The 18,190-nt window shown below is 51.1% G+C and overlaps 2 protein-coding genes and 1 long non-coding RNA gene across 20 annotated transcripts in view; 1 reads left to right on the forward strand and 2 right to left on the reverse strand.

The window, feature by feature from the left end:
* LOC138844107 (uncharacterized) overlaps positions 1–13,080 on the reverse strand; it is a 42,205-nt gene extending 29,125 nt beyond the window's left edge. Inside the window, exon 1 of one of the 3 annotated variants that reach the window (XR_011379558.1) lies at positions 12,942–13,080. This is a non-coding gene — a long non-coding RNA (uncharacterized lncRNA). The remainder of the gene's footprint in view (positions 1–12,941) is intronic. The other 2 variants (XR_011379560.1, XR_011379555.1) reach the window with 2 other exon arrangements.
* NME6 (NME/NM23 nucleoside diphosphate kinase 6) lies at positions 1,577–13,270 on the forward strand. Of its 12 annotated transcripts, none has more exons than XM_070050863.1 (8): positions 1,577–2,168; positions 2,513–2,683; positions 4,668–4,758; positions 6,165–6,285; positions 6,410–6,512; positions 7,314–7,353; positions 7,705–7,865; positions 12,371–13,270. In XM_070050863.1, the coding sequence occupies exons 4-8, from the start codon at positions 6,175–6,177 to the stop codon at positions 12,412–12,414; spliced, it is 459 nt and encodes a 152-aa protein (XP_069906964.1). In that variant the 5' UTR covers positions 1,577–2,168; positions 2,513–2,683; positions 4,668–4,758; positions 6,165–6,174; the 3' UTR covers positions 12,415–13,270. The 12 variants fall into 12 exon arrangements, with proteins under 12 accessions (XP_069906964.1, XP_069906956.1, XP_069906961.1 ...); XM_070050855.1 differs by lacking the exon at positions 12,371–13,270 and adding an exon at positions 8,484–8,883; XM_070050860.1 differs by lacking the exons at positions 6,165–6,285; positions 12,371–13,270 and adding an exon at positions 8,484–8,883.
* A 3,912-nt stretch (positions 13,271–17,182) lies between these two features.
* CAMP (cathelicidin antimicrobial peptide) overlaps positions 17,183–18,190 on the reverse strand; it is a 29,654-nt gene continuing 28,646 nt past the window's right edge. For 4 of the 5 annotated variants that reach the window (XM_051851051.2, XM_051851049.2, XM_070049770.1 and 1 more), the window contains 3 exons: positions 18,048–18,155; positions 17,867–17,938; positions 17,183–17,395 (listed from right to left, as the gene is read on the reverse strand). In XM_051851051.2, the coding sequence (XP_051707011.2) occupies positions 17,258–17,395; positions 17,867–17,938; positions 18,048–18,155 (318 nt within the window). In that variant the 3' untranslated portion in view covers positions 17,183–17,257. 5 annotated transcript variants of the gene reach the window in all.

Consider the following 18,190-nt stretch of genomic DNA (forward strand, 5'->3'; position numbering starts at 1 on the left):
AGGGCAGCAACTTGTTATTAAGCAGAAAAATCCTTTGGGGTCCAAAACAACTGAAAGAGAAGAAAGGTAAGGGTCTCTGAAGAAACTGAAAAAAGTTACCCAGAGGGGTCTGGTATTCAGGAAACTGAGATGGTGTCTTTTAGTAAAGAGAAAGAAGTCATGGGGTTTTGGGGACACCTCTCAAAACTGGGCAGCTATAAAGAGCAGTTACAGAAAGGGGGCCAGTGCTAGGCCTCCTCCTGCAGTGCCAGCATCCCATATGGACATTGGTTTGAATCCCGGCTGCTCCTCTTCTAATGCAGCTCTCTGTGATGGCCTGGGAAAGCAGTAGATTATGGCCCAAGTGCTTGGGCCCCTGCACCTGTGTGGGAGACTAGGCGGAGGCTGCTGTCTCCTGACTTTGGATCAGCCCAACTCTGGCTGTTGCAGCCATTTGAGGAGTGAGCCAACAGATGGAAGGCCTTTCTCTCTGTCTCTCCCTATCTGTAACTCTGCCTCTCAACTAAACAAAATATTTATTAAAAGAAAATATGGGGAAAACAAAGTACTAGTTACTAGTTGAGTCACAAGGTGGCATGGTTATAAACAGGAATTTTGTCTTTGTGTGAGTTCCACAAAGCAGAGACTTTTATTATCCAGGAACCCTGGATCCTGGTAGGACACTGATAAGTCAAAAGCTGGCTGGCTAAGATATGATGATGGGCGAACACCTCCTCATGATATGAAGGTACACCAGAAATCTCATGCAACATGTAACATAAAGACAAGTTTGGGGCAGGTGTTGTGGTCCAGTAGTCCCGTTTCCACTTTTTTTTTTTTAAGATTTATTTATTTATATGAAAGAGTTACACAGAGAGGAGGAGAGGCAGAGAAAGAGAGAGAGAGAGAGAGAGAGAGAAAGAGAGAGAGAGAGAGGTCCTCCATCTACTGGCTCACTCCCCAATTGGCTGCAATGGCTGGAGCTGCACTGATCTGAAGCCAGGAGCCAGGAGCTTCCTGCAGGTCTCCCATGTGGGTACAGCGGCCCAAAGACTTGGGCCATCTTCCACTGCTCTCCCAGGCCATAGCAGAAAACTGGATCGGAAGTGGAGCATCCGGGTCTTGAACTGGCACCCATAAGGAATGCCCGCACTGCAGGCAGTGGCTTTACCCGCTACACAAAAGAGTCAGGCACCTCCCACCCCACCCCCCCACCCCCCACCCCATTTCCACTTCTGATGCAGCTTCCTGCTGATACACACCATGGGAGGCAGCAGGTAATGGCTCAAGTACTTGAGTCCCTGTCACCCATATGGGAAACCCATAGAGATACTAGCTCCTAGCTATAGCATGGCCCAGCCCCAGCTGTTTTTTTAAATTCATCTCTCCTACAATGGAGACCCCGAACACCAAGACAAACTCGAGAAGAATCTGTTCGAAAACTGCTCCAGAAAACTAAAGATGCAATCACATCCAACAAACAAGTCCAGCTCTACATAAAGTAGGACCAATCAAAAAAGTGTCAGGGCCTGTGCCGTAGAGCAGCAGGTAAAGCTGCCACCTGTAGCAGCATCTCATATGGGCACCGGTTAGAGTCCTGGCTGCTGCTCCACTGTGATCCAGCTCCCTGCTAATGTGCGCCAGCCAAGGATCCTCCCGCACCAACCCCCATTAGCCACACTCCTTCAGGCCTATGTACTATGTACTGCTCCGAGCTCTACAGACTCTCAATGGCTGCCTGCGTCCTCGGGATCGAGCGCCAATCCTGGCCTTTTGCATACGCTGGGCACCAACCATGCGCCAGGCACTAGTCCAGGCAAGGTCACACGGAAGGTTCGGGGAAGTTCTGTGCCCGAGTCACTGCCCGGCTTCGGCTGCCCCCTGCCCGTCGGTTCGGCCTCCCCGTCCACCGCTGCGCCAGCACCGCAGCTCGCACTTGTTCCCCTGCGGGCGCGCAAGCCCGCTGCCTCCTGCGTCGCCCAGAGCAAATGCTAGAGAGACAAAGGCCATCGAAATGTCGGTCCTGCTTCAACCTGCCCCGCCCCGCCGACCGCGGCCTCGCAGCGGATCCGCACCATGAGAGGACCCCAAACAGGGTTGCCCTGCCGAGCGCCTGAAGGACCCCGTTAGGGCCCTGCGGGCTGCCTGAGGCGGTGCCTGGTCGCCGGGCGCAGTGACCGGAGGGCCAGGTGAGTCCGGACGCGGACTCTGGCTGAAGTAGCTCCCAAGTGGGCTAGATCCCCGGTACAAGGGGGTGGAGGTCGCGCAGCATAACCCAGAGAATTTGACGGGAGTTGGGGTGGGCGTTGCGGAGGCCGGAGCTTGAGGAAGTGGAGAAGAGGCCACAGGTGTGGGGACCGAGGTAGCGTTGAGGGGACTGCAAAGATCCCGCCTGACGCGGGAGAATGGGAACACGGCCCCCTCAGATGTGGGTTGTAAATGCCGAGGCCACTTTTAAAATTTGTGTAATTCTGTGAAGGAGAGGCCCTTTGTTTGAACAAGTTTATGGATGTGTCTCTATTTGTATACCCAGAAACAAGACAGCCCTAACTTACCTGGCGTTAGGAAAGCAACGGAACCTCTCTCCAGATCACGTGCCCTCCCCCGGAGAGCGCCCAGCAGCCTGGCTGTGGAGTAGGGGGGCCAGGTCCACCCACTGATGCCTTCAGCTACTAGTGCCCAGAGCCAGCCCCAGCTTCCGAGGGTATGACCATGAGCAAAAACAGCCCTGCTCCCATGCACCTGACCGTCTAGTGGGGAAGACATAACTGAGGCAAACAGGCAAGCAGCTGTGAAAACGCTGCCTCAGTCTGATTTCTGTTGCTATTAACGGACACCTGAGACTGGGTAATTTACAAAGGCCAGAAATTTGGCTGACAGTTCTGGAGGCTGGGAAGCCCAAAAGCATGATGCTGGCATCTGTCAGGTGCAGGACAGGGCTGCTAAAGCGAATGCACACTGGCTCACAGACCCACCTGGCTCACCCACTCTATGATAATGGCATTAATCCGTTCATGACGGCAGGACCACCCCCAACACTGCTGTGTTGGGGATTAAGCTTTCAACACATGGACTATGAGGGATCTATTCAAACCAAGGCCTGGTATAACAGGGTTGGTGAGCTACCATCTGGACAAGTACAAGGTCACCAGAGGAATCACATGTGGCCTTCAGAAAGGCCTCACACAGAAGCTGCCAGGCCAAAAGATTTTTTGGAACTGAAAGACTTCAGCTCACGAAGTTGAAGCTAAAGAAAGTTAAGCAGCGTGGGGTTCCAGACTAGGGCAGAGAGGTGCCCAGGGGAAGATCATGCATCGCCTGGCGGGGTTGCGAACGGAATAGCAGGGTTAGATTTACATGTTTACTTCGCTCTGGCTACTTTGTGGGGGAAGCCAGCAAGGCAGCTGCTAGAGAGGTCCAGGGAGGGGTGTCTTGGACTGGGGTGGTGACAGTTAAGGGAGTGATCTGGGTGCATGTTGAGATGTACTGCGTGGTAAAAGTCCCAGGACTTTGTGAGGGTGCAGATGTGGAGGGTGAGGGATGGCAGTCTCAAGAACGTCTCCACAGATAATTGGCGAAGATGCCAGGTTACTACCTGGAATATCGGGGAGAGTGGCTTGGCTGACCTTGTACCTGTTCGATTGGGTTTGGTGCAATATCAAGTTGAAAGCTGTAGAAAAAACATGAATAGAAGAGTCCTTGCCCTAGTTTCTTCACTGGGGCCACCTTTAACACAACTGTCAGAGCAGCTTCAGGCTGAAACAAGAATGTTACCCAGGCTCCGTCACCGGGTATGTCCCTGTGTTGGCAAATTTGAGACAGTATTTTGAAACCTAGTTGTTATTCCTTTGGAGGTGATCAGTTTCTCACAGGAAACAGAATTTCACAGTTGGAGGAGACCTCAAATCCAACCCAGTTTATAAATACTGTGTGTTGGGTACGCCATTTCTACAGTACATCATGCCAGACACTAGAGTGCAAAGAAGAACAGAAATGAGAAGTGCACGTTCATTTAGTTAGTACAGCTGACTGAGCACCTTTGTGCCAGGCGGTTTCTGCTGCTTTGGATACAAACTGATCACAACCAGTGACTTAGAGTAGCACTTCTACAAGCCTCATCACTGAGAACAACCAAGCGTATTGATAGTTTTGATTTGGGCAGAGATCTTGACCTATCATATCAGATAAGAAATGGTGTATAGCTACCAGATTTTTTGCTGTCATTGCAATATTCCCCCAATTTTGCCCATCCATTTTCCAGCTCTAGAAATGATGAGACAGCACTATGCGACCTCAGATACAAGGCCATAAGAGGAGAATCAGGCATTGTACCTTTGTGGCTAGACTGTTCAGGAGTGTAAATTACAAATCCTCTGTAAAACAGAAGTTTGGAGGGGAAGAGCATATTGGCAGAGATAGGTACTGTTTGAATTGGATTTCTCTTGAATGGGTGCCTCCCTTGTAGCCTTACAGTTGAACAAACCAGATTATATGTTTGTGGGGGCAATTTGAGAGCTGCCTACCACTCCCCTTAATCCCATGAGCCCAAACAGGCAGCTGAATAAAATGTCTATAGCTTTATGATGGCCCTGGCAGCTGGTTCAGGAGTTCTCGAGAGCACTGCTCCCGAGTAGGGAAGGATGGGAGTGTGGCACTCATGGGTCCCTAATCCAGCTCTCTGATGGCAGGATGACCTCCATCTTGCGAAGCCCTCAGGCTCTCCAGCTCACTCTCGCCCTGATTAAGCCTGATGCAGTTGCTCACCCACTGATTCTGGAGGTAAGAACAAATCAAAGCACCTGTTTCGGGTGCCATATTGGTATCTGTGGTGACTATCAACTAAGTGCTAAACCAAATGCTGCTGAGGTAAAGCTCAGAGCCATGAACTGTGACCCTAAGGAAACTAAAAATCTGTTGGAGACTTGGGACAGATCTAAAAGAAAGGAACCAACACCATAATAAAAAAAATTTCAAGAAAATTTAGGAATATATTGACTTTCTATTGCTACATAGCAGATTACCACACAGCTTAAAACGACACTTATTTCAATTTTCTGAGTGTAGTTTAGGGTTCCATTGGCTGGGTTTGGCTGGGTTATCTCCTTAGAGTGTCACAAGGCCAAATCCACTTCAGGCTCACTAAGGTTGTAATTGTATGACTGGGGGCCCTGCCTCCCTTCTAGCCCTCAGCAGTTCCTGGAAACCACTTGGATTCCATGTCACAGGATTCGCTGCATTGTCAAGACAGCAATAGTACATCAAGACCTTCTCACATTTCAGATCTCTGACTTCTCCTACTGCCCCCAGCCAGAGAAAATTCTGCCTAGAAAGGGGCACCTGGGGCCAGCACCGTGGTGCAGTAGCCTGCGGCGCCACCGTCCCATATGGGTGCCAGTTCTGGTTCTGGCTGCTCCACTTCCGAAACCAGCTCTCTGCTGTAGCCTGGGAGGGCTGTGGAGGATGGCCCAAGTGCTTGGGCCCTGCACCCATGTGGGAGACTGGGAGGAAGCTCCTGGCTCCTGGCTTTGGATCGGCACAGTTCCAGCCATTGTGGCCATTTGGGGAGTGGACCAGCAGAGGGAGGACCTTTCTTTCTGTCTCTCCCTCTGTCTGTAACTCTACCTCTCAAATGAATAAATCTTTAAAAAGGGGGGGCGCCTGTGATTAACTGTGCCCACCTGGATAATCTCCCTTTTAGTTAAAGTAAATTCTACTGCCTGGCAATCTTCATTCCATCTGCCAAATCCCATTTGTTAGGTACTATATCACAGTCCTGTTGTATCGTATTCATAGTCCCGGGAATTGGGGGTGGAGGTATCGGAGGGGAGGGTTACTTTAGAGCCCCACCCACTACCATTTGGTAAGTACTAACTGAGCAACCCTGCCGAGTATGCCCGCCATGGTGCACAGGAGCAGAGCAGTCGGGAATGGCGGCCTGGCGTGGATTGGGCCAGGCCTCGAAGGAAGGGTGGAACTCTGTTAGTGCCAGGACAGGTGTTCCACAGAAGGCAGGTACCAAGGCAGGAATGTGTGTGCCTTGGTTGTGGGACTGGAAAACTGGGAAGGGGCAGAGGACAGGGGAGTGCAGCCTTGAGCACTGAGCTAAAGTGGTTGCACCTCATCCCATGAGTAACAGGAACCACCCAAAACTGACCAGAGTGACGTGTAAATTTTGGAATGTTTAGTCTATCAAGGATGCTGGTCTGGAGAATGAAAGAAACTCACGGCACTCCAGTCACAAAGGCTTTTCCTGTTGTCTTGAATTCAAGGACCGCAGGATCACGGGGCAGGGGCCTAACTCTAGCTGTGAGTGAAGGTATCCCACCCATAGGACAGACCCTCAGGCCTGGGCTCTGTGGGGTTCTCTAGATTTCTTTTGGTCAGCCTGAGTCTCTGATTGGCTTTTGTCTTTGGGGTGGGCTTTATCCAGGCTGTTCATCAGCAGATTCTGAACAACAAGTTCCTTATTGTGCGAAGGAGAGAACTCCTGTGGAGAAAGGAAGACTGCCGGAGGTTTTACCAAGAGCATGAAGGTAGGACCAACAGTCCTCCGAGTGGGCGGTTTCTCAGTCCCAGGAGGCCTCGAAGGGCAACTTCAGTTGGAACCCAAAGGACAGGCCCTGATGCACCGTGTGAACCTGTACCCTGTCTCCTCAAGTCCTGATTCATACACAAACTTGGCATAGTTATAGGTCTTTTTTGTCCCCCCTCTATCAGGTTTCATAGTCCCAGCCAGAAACTTAATTTTATGTCCTGGTAAGAATATCAGTAGTTAACACTTAATATTTGTTCTGTGAGACATCATCCTGATGCTCATTTCATCTCACTCTCCTGACAAGCCCAAGGGCCAGGTATCACAAATACACAAAAAGGAAACTGGGTGAGGGAGGCGGATGACTCACTTGGAAAGCACACAGACTCTAAGTAGCAGAGTGTGGGTTCAGGCCCAGGCGTGTCAGACCCCAGAAAGAGAGAGAGAGATCTTCCATCTACTCGTTTACTGCCCAGATGGCTGCAATGGCCAGGGCCGAAACCAGGAGCCAGGGTTTTCCACATGGATGGCTGGGGCCCACGAATTTGGGCCATCTTCTGCTGCTTTCCCAGGCCATTAACAGGGAGCTGGATCTGAAGTGGAGCAGCCAGGAGATGAACCAGTGCCCACATGGGATGCCACATCCCAGGCAATGGCTTCACCTGCTATGCCACAATGCCAACCCTCCCTTTTTTTTTTTTTTTTCCTATAACAGCTTTTATTATTCCAAGTAAGGAGGTAGAAATACCCCCAAAATTCTCTTGGGCACCAACATCCTGATGAAGTTACTCTTTCTTTGCAGGGCGCTTTTTCTACCAGCGGCTGGTGGAGTTCATGGCCAGGTATTTCTGATTTTGGATCCAGTATCTTTATCCATGAGGCCCATCCTCCCAGCCCCCTAAATAGATTAATTTCATTTGCCCCTGAATAGATTTCTTGATTTCGTTTGCCACTCCTTAAAGTTGTAATCACCTGTCCCATGCTGGTTCCTGGACCAGCAACTGCAGAGGAGCACACTGGATGCTGCCTAGCAACTGCGGCTCTCCGTGGCCCCGGTCCCCTTGGCTGGGAAGCAGCACTGGTAATCAGCTAGGAAGGCGAGGCCATTTCAGGGTGTACGCTGTACTCTGCTCACAGCAGTCCCTCTTGGACTAGATGGCCGGATTCCTTACATGCGCTCCTTTTGTTCACAGTGGGCCAATCCGAGCCTACATTCTCGCCCACAAGGATGCCATACAGCTCTGGAGGACGCTGATGGGACCCACCAGAGTATTTCGAGCACGCCACATAGCCCCAGATTCCATTCGCGGGAGTTTTGGCCTCACTGACACCCGCAACACCACCCATGGCTCAGGTGGGTCCACCTCCCTTGTCCACAGCCATGATGTTCAGGGGTTGGTGGGCGGGTTATATGGTGGGGTTGACAGCCAGATCCCACCAATAAGCTTCCTTTCCATTTATGTTTCTGACTGTTGGTACCTGTCTTAGCAGATGTGGCCTCCAGATTTTCTTTTTAAGATTTATTTATTATTTGAATTGCATAGTTACAGAGAGGCAGAGGCAGTCTTGCCTCTGCAGGTTCACTCCCCAGATGGCCGCAATGGCCAGAGCTGGGCCGATCCAAAGCCAAGAGCCAGGAGCTTCTTCCATGTCTCCCATGCTGGTACAGGGGCCCAAACATTTAGGCCACCTTCCACTGCTTTCCCAGATTATCAGCAGGGAGCTGGATCAGAAATGGAGCAGCTGGGACTCGAACCGGCACCCACATGGGATACTGGCGCCGCAGGCAGATGCTTAACCTACTATGCCACAGTACTGGCCCCCTCTGGATTTTCTTTCTATGTCCTAGATCTGAGGGAGCCAGCAGGGAAAGCAGAGCTCTGATTTCTGAACCTGATCATGATCACCTCGTGCCTGCGCCCTGTACTAGGTAGGACAGGTTAAGGATGCCCTCTCTCACCTTCCCTTGCAGACTCCGTAGCGTCAGCCCGCAGAGAGATTGCAGCCTTCTTCCCTGACTTCAGTGAGCAGCGCTGGTACGAAGAGGAGGAGCCCCGGCTGCGCCGTGGCCCCGTGCACTACAGTCCGGAGGGAGGCATCCATCATGCAGCCAGGACAGAACGTCCAGGACCAGCCTGATGGAGGCATCAGTCCAGGAAGACCTCTGACTCAAAACGGGAGGACCAGGGGAGCCTGAGCTCCAGGTACCCTCTCTGCTGGGCACACCACCTGCCAGAGGGCCTGGCTCATCATTGCTCACCCTGCAGTCTGGCTCTATCTACCTCTTCTCTAGAGCTTGTCCAATCGCCTTGCCTAAAAATGCAGAGAGCACTTGGGCTCTCTTCCTCAATAAAAGTCAGTGTTCTACTGAATCCTCGAGGCTGGGAGCATTCTCGCTTCCTCAGTTGTTGAAACTGAACCTGCCCTGAAGCCAGGTTTCTAGTCTGTGGCAAATGAGGAGAGAACTGTGTCACAATCTCCCAGTAAGGTTGCTCTCACACACTCAGTGTGTAGCTTATGTAGTGCCTAAAGGCAGCCAGTGACAGAGCCAAGTGTCAACTCAAACCGAGTAGCAAATTCAATGTCTGTTCTATTTGGTGCGTATATATAGTTCGTGTAAAAGTAAATCTTGCAGACACTGACCCAGTAAAAATTGAGGTACATACAGAAGCTTTAGGTGAGGAGTAAGAGCTAAGAAAAACTGCTGAGGGGGGCCGGTGTTGTGGTGCAGCTAGTTAAGCACGGCCTGCTACAACCAGCATCCCAAGACCTCTCTCTCTGCCTCTACCTCTCTGGAGCTCTGCCTTTCAAATAAATAGATAAATCTTAAAAAAAAAAAAAAAAAGTAATGGTTTCAGACTTGGTGACTGAGTAAAAAGAAAATGGGATTTAAATTAAGGAAATTGGGGCCAGCATTATGGCATAGAGGGTTAAGCTGCTGCCTGCAATGCCAGCATCCCACATGGGGACTGGTGACTCCCAGCTGTTCCACTTGTGATCCAGTATCCCTGATAATCTGCCTGGGAAAGTAGCAGAAGACGGCCCGAGTGCTTGGGCCCCTGCACCCACATGGGAGACCCAGATGAAGCTCCAGGCTGCTGGCTTCGGCCTGGCCCAGCCCCAGCTGTTGTAGCCACGTAGGGAGTGAACCAGCAGATGGAAGACTCTCTGACTCTCTCTCTCCCTCTCTCTCTCTCTCTCTCTCTATCCTTCAAATAAATAAAAAATCTTAAAATAAAAAAATGAAGGGGATCAATGTGATTGGCAAGACGGGGTACTTGTAGCAAAAAAAGAGAGAGAAGACTGGCATGCTACACTCCATCATGCAGTGGTGAAATAGCTGACAAAGGGGATGTAATCAGATCCTGCTGAGGCTTCAAATCAGATGAAGTCTGAAGAGTGAAGGAAGGGATGAAAAAAATAAATAAGGTCAATGGAGGTATCAGGAACAGTGTCCGCTAATGGCGGGGACAGAGACAAGAGAAGGGCGACGAGGAGTGTGTAGGATCAGACACTGAACGAACGGGGACTGCTTCCAAGTTTGCAAAGGGAAAGAGATGCTGTAAAAGGACAGAGAGAAAGGGGATTAGAAGAGGTCCCCCCCCCCCTCAAGATGGCAACAATCCGAACATGCTTGAATGCTAAAGGGAGAAACAGTAGACAGGGATTGGCTTAAGATCATTTATAGTCAAATATCCCAAGAGGTGAGTGAGTGAGCACCACAGGTTAAGCCACCACTTGGGATACCTGATTCCTTATTTCAGTGCCTGGTTCAAATGCCAGCTACTCTGCTTCTGACCCAGATTCCTCTAACACATCCTGGGAGGCAGCAGATGATGGGCCAAGTGCTTGTGTCCCTGCCAAGAAAATAATAATAAAGGGCCAGTACTGCAGTGCAGTGGGTTAAGCTACCACCTGCAGCACTGGCATCCCATGTCAGAGGTCCAATTCAAGTCCCAGATACTCTGCTTCTGATCCAGTTTCCCGCTAATGCACCTAAGACAGCAGAAGATAACCCAAATACTTGGACCCCTGCCACCCACATGTGAGACCTGGATGGAGTTCCAGGCTCCTGGCTTTAGTCTGGCCCAGCCTTGGCCACTGGGGCTATTTGGGGAATGAATCAGCAGATGAACTATCTCTTTCTATCTCTTCCTTCTCTGTGTCACTCTGCCTTTCAAAAAAATATAATAAAATCTTTTTTAAAAATATTTATTTATTTGAAAGAGTTTCAGAGAGGAAGAGAGAGAGAGAAAGGTCTTGCAACTGCTGGTTCATTCCCCTAAATGGCCACAACAGCCAGAGCTGGGCCAATCCAGAGCCAGGAGCCAGGAGCTTCTTCTGGGTCTCCCATGCAGGAGCATGGGCCCAAGGACTTGGGCCATCCTCTGCTGCTTTCCCAGGCCAAAGCAGAGAACTGAATCAGAAGTGGAGCAGCCATGACTTGAACCAGCACCCACATGGGATGCCGGCACTGCAGGTGGCAGTTTTACCCACTATGCAACAGCACCAGCCCCAATAAAATCTTTTTTTAAGAAGAGGGAGGGGGAGAGAATATAGTCTTAACCAAACTAATTAGCTATGTCTAATGGAAAAAAATATTTTAGACTGCTTCACTATTTAGCTACAATATTGGAGGGTGAACCAACGGCAAAAGGAAGACCTTTCTCTCTGTCTCTCTCTCTCACTGTCCACTCTGCCTGTCAAAAAAAAAAAAAAAAAAAAAAGAGTAAAAAAAAAGTAAATACAAGAGTACTTCAAAAGTTCATGGAAAATAGTCTTGAAATTTTAAGTTTATTTTGGTGCAAAAATTTTGAAATTCGAGCAGTTTTTTTCCTAATATGCATTTCCACAAACCTTTTGAAAACCCAGTGTACACGTGCTCCTTGACTTACCATGGGGTTACATCTCAATAAACCTATTGTATTCTTAAAGTATCATTAAGCAAAAAAATGCATTTAATACTTCTACTGAACATCTCGGCTTAACCTAGCATACCATAAACCTGCTCAGAACACTCACATCAGCTTACTTCTTGGGCAGAGGGAGACACTGCTAGCCCAGGGAAAGATAAAAAGGTAAAGTATGCTTTCTACTAATTATGTATTGCTTTTGCATCTGGTCATATTTTTTTTGACAGGCAGAGATAGCGTGAGAGAGAGACAGAAAGGTCTTCCTTCCGTTGGTTCACTCTACTAACGGCTCCCATGGCCGGCGCTGCGCCAATCCAAAGCCAGGAGCCAGGCGCTTCCTCGTGGTCTCCCATTCGGGTGCAGGGCCCAAGCGTTTAGGCCATCCTCCACTGCACTCCCTGGCCACAGCAGAGAGCTGGACTGGAAGAGCAACCAGGACAGAACTGGCACCCCGACCGGGACTAGAACCCAGGGTGCCGGCGCCGCAGGCGGAGGATTAGCCTAGTGAGCCACGGCGCCAGCCTGCACCTGGTAATATTAAAAATCGTAAGTCAAACCATCGTTAGAGACTATGCAAAATTAAAAATGCAGTTTCTCAACTGCACGCAGCACTTCTCAGGTCCTCAGCAGCCTAGCCAATGACAGCCAGAGCGGACGGGCAGACCAGACCCTGCCCAAGCAGCAGGTGAGAGTGCCTTTGATGCCAGGCCCTAGTCTCCCCTCTCTGAACCTCTCTGTCAGTTTAAAGTTCCTTTACCCTCCTTTGATGATTGCAAATCAAACCCCTTAATAAGATTAACTCACTAAATCGAGGGAGTGGTGCATTAGGTCCCAGCCTCACAGGATCCCGAATCATAAGACTCATGAGGTCATTTATCTTCTTTACAGATAACATCTTAATGTCAGGCCTTGTCTTGACGGAGTTTTGTTGGTTGGTTGTTTACAGGAACCCCAGGCCCTGGGCAAAAAGTAATAACCACCTGCACGTAGACACTAGACTGACTGGCGCCCACGTTACATCAAAATTCCCAAAAGCATTGTCCTATGGCTGATCAATCAAAAGAGGGCCACGCTAACTTATACAAGCAAGAACACACCGGGAGCTAAGCGTGCACCTGTCGAACCTAACTTTAATCTGTAAAGATTCCTTTATCTTTCACCACCGGAAGAAGCTGCGAATTATAGCGACAGCTGCCCGCACTTCGTGCTTTCCACTTTACAAAACAAATTCCTACTTTCTGGCACTATCCAGTGGCAGTGACTGGCTAAACAGGCGCTGGGCGGGCCGACCGAGGTGTGGGGGCTCCACAACCAAGGAAGAAGTCGTGCACAGGTGGCTGTGAGAATGGTGGGCAGCGAGAGGAACGCTAGCCAAACTGCAGGGTGAGCGGCGCGAGGGGTTGTCAGCGCCCCCACTCGGCGTGCGTGCGACCGGTGAACACGGGAAAGGGGAGGCGGTCACACTCTTCCCGCCAGGCCTTCGCCAATCCGGCCCTTGCCTCGCCGGACCGACTCACCGTCAGTGGCCGCACTCCCGCGGAACCCAAATTAACGACCGGTAGCCATGGCAAGCAAGGCGGGTTGGAAGTCGGTCGCGTGCGACACCCACCGCTTGGGGCGTCTCAGGAGGAAGTGCGTTACGGCCCAGCGCGCAGCCTGCCGGGAATCGTAGTTCTGGGGGCGGGGTGAGCTGCTTCTCGCGAAGAACTGGGGAAATTTATTACCCAGTCCCACTGATTCGCTAGCTTCCCTTCCCCACCCTGAGAGCTCCCACATGAGGCATTTCTTATATTTTTGCTTTTACCACAGTAAATGTAAGCACAATATAGTGTTTTTCATGCTTTTAGGCCTGGTTCAGTCTGCTGAGTTCTGTAATGATGTGCGCTGAGCCGTTCTTCATGTTCATGGCTGTATGATGTTTAACGCAGAGGTAGACCAGCATTCCACCTGAACATCCTCACTTTTGTCTTCTTGATCTCTGGCTCCCAGAAGATGGGTGCTGTTTGTTTCTCGGGCTCTCTGCCTTCCAAATAAATAAATTATTTTTTTAAGAAGAGCCATAACAATAATAGACAAATGAGAAACATAAACTGACTACAACCTAGAAGTTAGAAGTTCTAGTTCACACTCATCCCTTTTTCATGTAAAAGCGATCTGGGGGTGGGCATTTGGTGCAATGGTTGGGTCACCATTTGGAATGTCCACGTGCCACTTCTAAGTGCCGGCTTTGGGACCCCTCTGCTCCAGTCCCAACCCAGCTTCTTGCTGGTGTGCACGCCAGGAGACAGTGGATGATGACTTGAGTACTCGAGTCTACCACCCATGTAGGGGACCAGATTGAGTCCCAGGCTCCTGACTCTGGTCCAGCCCTGACTGTTCTGGGCATTGAAGGGTGAACCAGTAGATAGAGGATCTCTCTCTTTCTCCCCCCCTCTTTCACATAAAATAAAAATAAACACATAAATACTTTTTAAAAACAGAATAAAGCAAATGGGACAAAATGTTACCAAAGGTGGCAGGGTAAAAGGATTATAGGCAAAATTAAAGGCAAGACCAAAACAAAATGTTGGACATTTTTGCACTGTTCTTGCTAGTTTCCTGTAAGTTTGTAATTATTGCCAAATAATTTTTAAAAAAGATTTATTTTATTTATTTGAAAAAGTTACAGAGAGAGGTAGAGACAGAGAGAGAGGTCTTCAATAGATGGTTCACTCCCCAGTTGGCTGCAACAGCCAGAGCTGTGCCAATCTGAAGCCAGAAGCCTGGAGCCTCCTCTAGGTTTCCCACATGGGTGCAGGGGCCCAAGGATGTGGGCCATCTTCTACTGCTATCCTAGGCCATAGCAGAGAGCTGGATCGGAAAAGGAGAAGCTGGGACTAGAACCGGCACCTATATGGGATGCCGGCGCTTCAGGCCAGGGCATTAACCTGCTGTGCCACAGCGCCGGCCCTGCCAAATAATTTTTAATAAAAAGTATAACATTAGGTAACTGGATAAGCATTGCACCCCCCATTTTTTAAAAAATTAATTTATTTGAAAATCAGAGTTACACAGAGAGACGGTAAGGCAAAGAGACAGAGAGGTCTTCTACCCGCTGGTTCACTCCCCAGTTGGCCGCAACGGCCGGAGCTGTGCTGATCTGAAGCCAGGAGCCAGGAGCTTCTTCTGGATCTCCCACAGACTTGGGCCATCTTCTACTGCTTTCCCAGGCCATAGCAGAGAGCTGGATCAGAAGTGGAGCAGCCGGGACTGAACCGGCGCCCATATGGGATGCCGGCCCTGCAGGCCGCGGCTTTACCCACTATGCCACAGTGCCGGCCTCCACGCCCCCTCCAAGTGTAACTTCCAGTCTTCTGCTCAAGACTCTGCCACTAAGACCCTGCTACAGTTGCACACTTCTTTTGGGAATGAGCTAATAAAATACAATTTCTGTTTATGCCAGATAAAATATACCCTAACGAGTATACATATAATTTTAGAGAATAAAGGAAATGTATAAATTTTTATTTACATATATTACAAACCCATTGCCACAACCATGCTGGTAAACACACCATCCATACTGACAAACACACCCGTACACTCACATACCCATGCAGAAAACCCCATACTCGAACCCAGCTATATGCCCTGACACACTCACCCCTTACACACTCCTCATACACGTACTCCCCAGGCACACACACAGCCACAGCCTGACACGGGCAGCCACACTTTAGAAATCCACATGGGGCCGGCGCCGCGGCTCACTAGACTAATCCTCCGCCTTGCGGCGCCGGCACACTGGGTTCTAGTCCCGGTCAGGGCGCCGGATTCTGTCCCGGTTGCCCCTCTTCCAGGCCAGCTCTATGCTGTGGCCCGGGAGTGCAGTGGAGGATGGCCCAAGTCCTTGGGCCCTGCACCCCATGGGAGACCAGGAGAAGTACCTGGCTCCTGCCATCGGATCAGCGCGGTGCGCCGGCAGCAACACGCCGGCCACGGCAGCCATTGGAGGGTGAACCAACGGCAAAAGGAAGACTTTTCTCTCTGTCTCTCTCTCTCACTGCCCACTCTGCCTGTAAAAAAAAAAAAAAAAAAGAAAGAAAGAAAGAAAGAGGAAACCCACACGGAGGCAGCCTACACTGACACAGTCCCCACTTACCCATATCAGACAAACACCCGAACCCACATCCACAAGCCCACACACATCCGACACATAATCACACACAGTCACATAAAATCCCATAGCCACACATAGCTGTGTCCACACACATACCCTTAAATACCTTCCCATTCACTATGTGCCCACACCTTGACGTAACTCAGCATGCATCCACGCATCTCAGAAACAAACTTCCTAGAGATTGAAAGGATACAGAGGCTGTGGAAATGCTCCAGGTTGGAGGAGTCTCGAAAAACAACGCCCTGCAATACCTGCGCACTGCAGAGCCCCTTCGTGGAATAGGCAAAGCCGTTAGGAGTCCTCCCTGGGCCCCTTGCATGGACACCCTCAGCATTTTCTGAAACTCTCAACTCCTACTGTCTCATGAGACTGCCCCCACCTCACTCCGTGCTTCCACTTCCCACACCTCGGCTGCCTGGAGACACCTTAGCTTTCCCCTGCCTGTCTGCACGCAGGCCCTGGTGCCTCCACAGGCCTGGAGTGCAGGACTGTTTTAGTGTTTGAGCAAAGGGCCCAACTTCCATTCCCTCCCATCAGTCAGTCACCACTGTGCACAGGCTCTGGGCAGAGGAGGCAGGAATGACCTCCCTGGCATTTCCTGCGGGCCCCCGGGAAGGCAGCAGCTGAGAAAATAACTGGGGCAGGGTCCTACAGGCCTGAGGGGATCTGGGCAGGGCCCTAACACTGACTACAAGCTTCTCCAGCACCCCCTCCCCCAACCCGCTGACCCTTCAGAGCTAATGCAGGCAGGCAAAGCTGCACCTCCTTCCCCCTCAGTCATGCCTGCCCCCCAAAAAAGGCTCAACCCGCGATGCAGCGCCACCACTAGCCAGCCCATCAGGGAATCATCCCGCCCCTTCCTCCCCTCCGCCTCCAGGACTCCATCCCTGCCAGCCTCATGCTTGGCACTCTGGCCCACGCTCCCTCTGTTCTTTCTACGTCTCCTTTGGCCACTGCTCCCGGGAGGAAAAGGCCTGGCTGCTCTCCTCTCCCCCTCCCCAACATTGGACATCAGATCCAATCTCCCACTGCTAAAACCATCACCGTTTCCCCCTTGCTCTTTAGGTCCTGGACCCGTCCATCCCTCCACTCCCACCCCCGCCCCACCCCTGCCTGCCTGCCTGCCTGCCTAGAATGCTCCATGTAGTGTTACAACGCAGGCCCACCACACCTGTCACTGTGCCTTTGTCAGGCTGTCTCCCCCACCCCCCCAGGCTGGGCTGGGGCCTGCTCCCTGACATCCCTGTAACACAATGGGCATCACTTGTCCCTGGAGCTCGCCATCCAAGGCTTTGCTGTCAGGGAGGACTGGCAGCCAGCCCCCGGGAGATAGCAAACTCTGAGTGTATCCTTAGCAAAGCACCTGGTCCCTTCCTCCGTGTCATCTCTCTGCGACCGCCTTAAGTGTCGGAGGGCAGCAGGTGTGCTAAAGACCTGGGGAGGGCCCTGAGAAGTTGTCTTGGACCTCCTGGCCCTGCTATATCACCTCACACTTCCTTGATGGAACAGCTCTCCCACCTGCTCCCCTCTCGGTCACACACACACACACACACACACTCCTAGAGCTGGTGACAAGGAAGAGGCAACACAAATCAGTTGATCCCTGGAAAAGTTGCTTTCACACAGTTTATTTTTCAGAGTCCAGAAGCCTGAGCCAGGGCAGGGCAGACCCTAGTAATCTGTCCTGGGTGCAAGTTTCGGCAGCAAACCCTGGATTTTCTGACCAATTTTTTTAAGCTTTTCTTTAATCTTGTTTCTAAATTTTCGTAAGCGCTTGCGCAGCCCAGTAGGTTCTGGGGACTCTTGGGCCTGTACACCAGGAAGAAATGGACTCCTTGTGAGACTGCATCCAGAGACAACCCAAGACCCCTTTCTACCTAACCTCCCAGCCCGGGACACCCCAAGAGCCTTGGGGCCTCAATTCACCCTCTGGTGTGACCTTTGGATGGTGTGGTTGAGTCCCTATACCCAATAAACAGATGAGAAAACTGAGTCCCAGAGAGAGCGAGCCCTCCCCCATGGGCTTTCTCCGGGCTAAGAGCTCATTGCTCCAAGTCAGTGGCTCTCAGGCTTCAGCAGGGGAAGAACCTCCTGAAGTGCCTTTGAAAACAAACTGCTAGGCCCCAGGAGGTCTGAGTGGGCCCTGGGAACCTGCATCTGCAACAAGTTCCCGGATGAGGTCCGCACTCGGAGAACCACTGCTCTAAGGGAATGCCCTAGAGATGGGGTTCAAGTTGAGGAGCCCAGGGTGCCCCCTGCATCCCCAAACAGCCCACTCACCCTGTTGCAGCGGATGTCAAAGGAGTCCCAGGCCTGGTACCGTGTCACAGTCCCCACACACCGCTTCACCAGCTGAAAGGGAAAACTCAGCAAACTGGAACCCTTGCTGTGACCTCCCAGCCCCATCCCAGAAGCCGTTTGCTCACCTCCTTGGAGGCTCCCACCCGGCCCCCAGCCTCACCCCATCTTCCTTGAAGTCACACTGCTCTGGTAGCTTCCATGTTGTCCGGGGGCACTCCGTCTCCTTCACCGTAAAGCTCACAGGCTGCGGGGTGTATGGCTTCTCATCCTGGCCAGAGGGGACAATGTGGAGACCAGGCTCAG

Source organism: Oryctolagus cuniculus, chromosome 10 (genome assembly GCF_964237555.1).
Source record: "Oryctolagus cuniculus chromosome 10, mOryCun1.1, whole genome shotgun sequence".
NCBI lineage: Eukaryota > Metazoa > Chordata > Mammalia > Lagomorpha > Leporidae > Oryctolagus > Oryctolagus cuniculus.

What these genes read in the sequence shown, in the direction of transcription:
- NME6 (XM_070050855.1), top strand. Translation starts at nt 6,175, where the DNA reads ATGCTGGTCTGGAGAATGAAAGAAACTCACGGCACTCCAGTCACAAAG. An exon ending in GCAGGGGCCTAACTCTAGCT is followed by an intron (nt 6,286 to 6,409) that starts GTGAGTGAAGGT and finishes GGCTTTATCCAG; the next exon opens with GCTGTTCATCAGCAGATTCT. An exon ending in CTGGTGGAGTTCATGGCCAG is followed by an intron (nt 7,354 to 7,704) that starts GTATTTCTGATT and finishes TTTTGTTCACAG; the next exon opens with TGGGCCAATCCGAGCCTACA.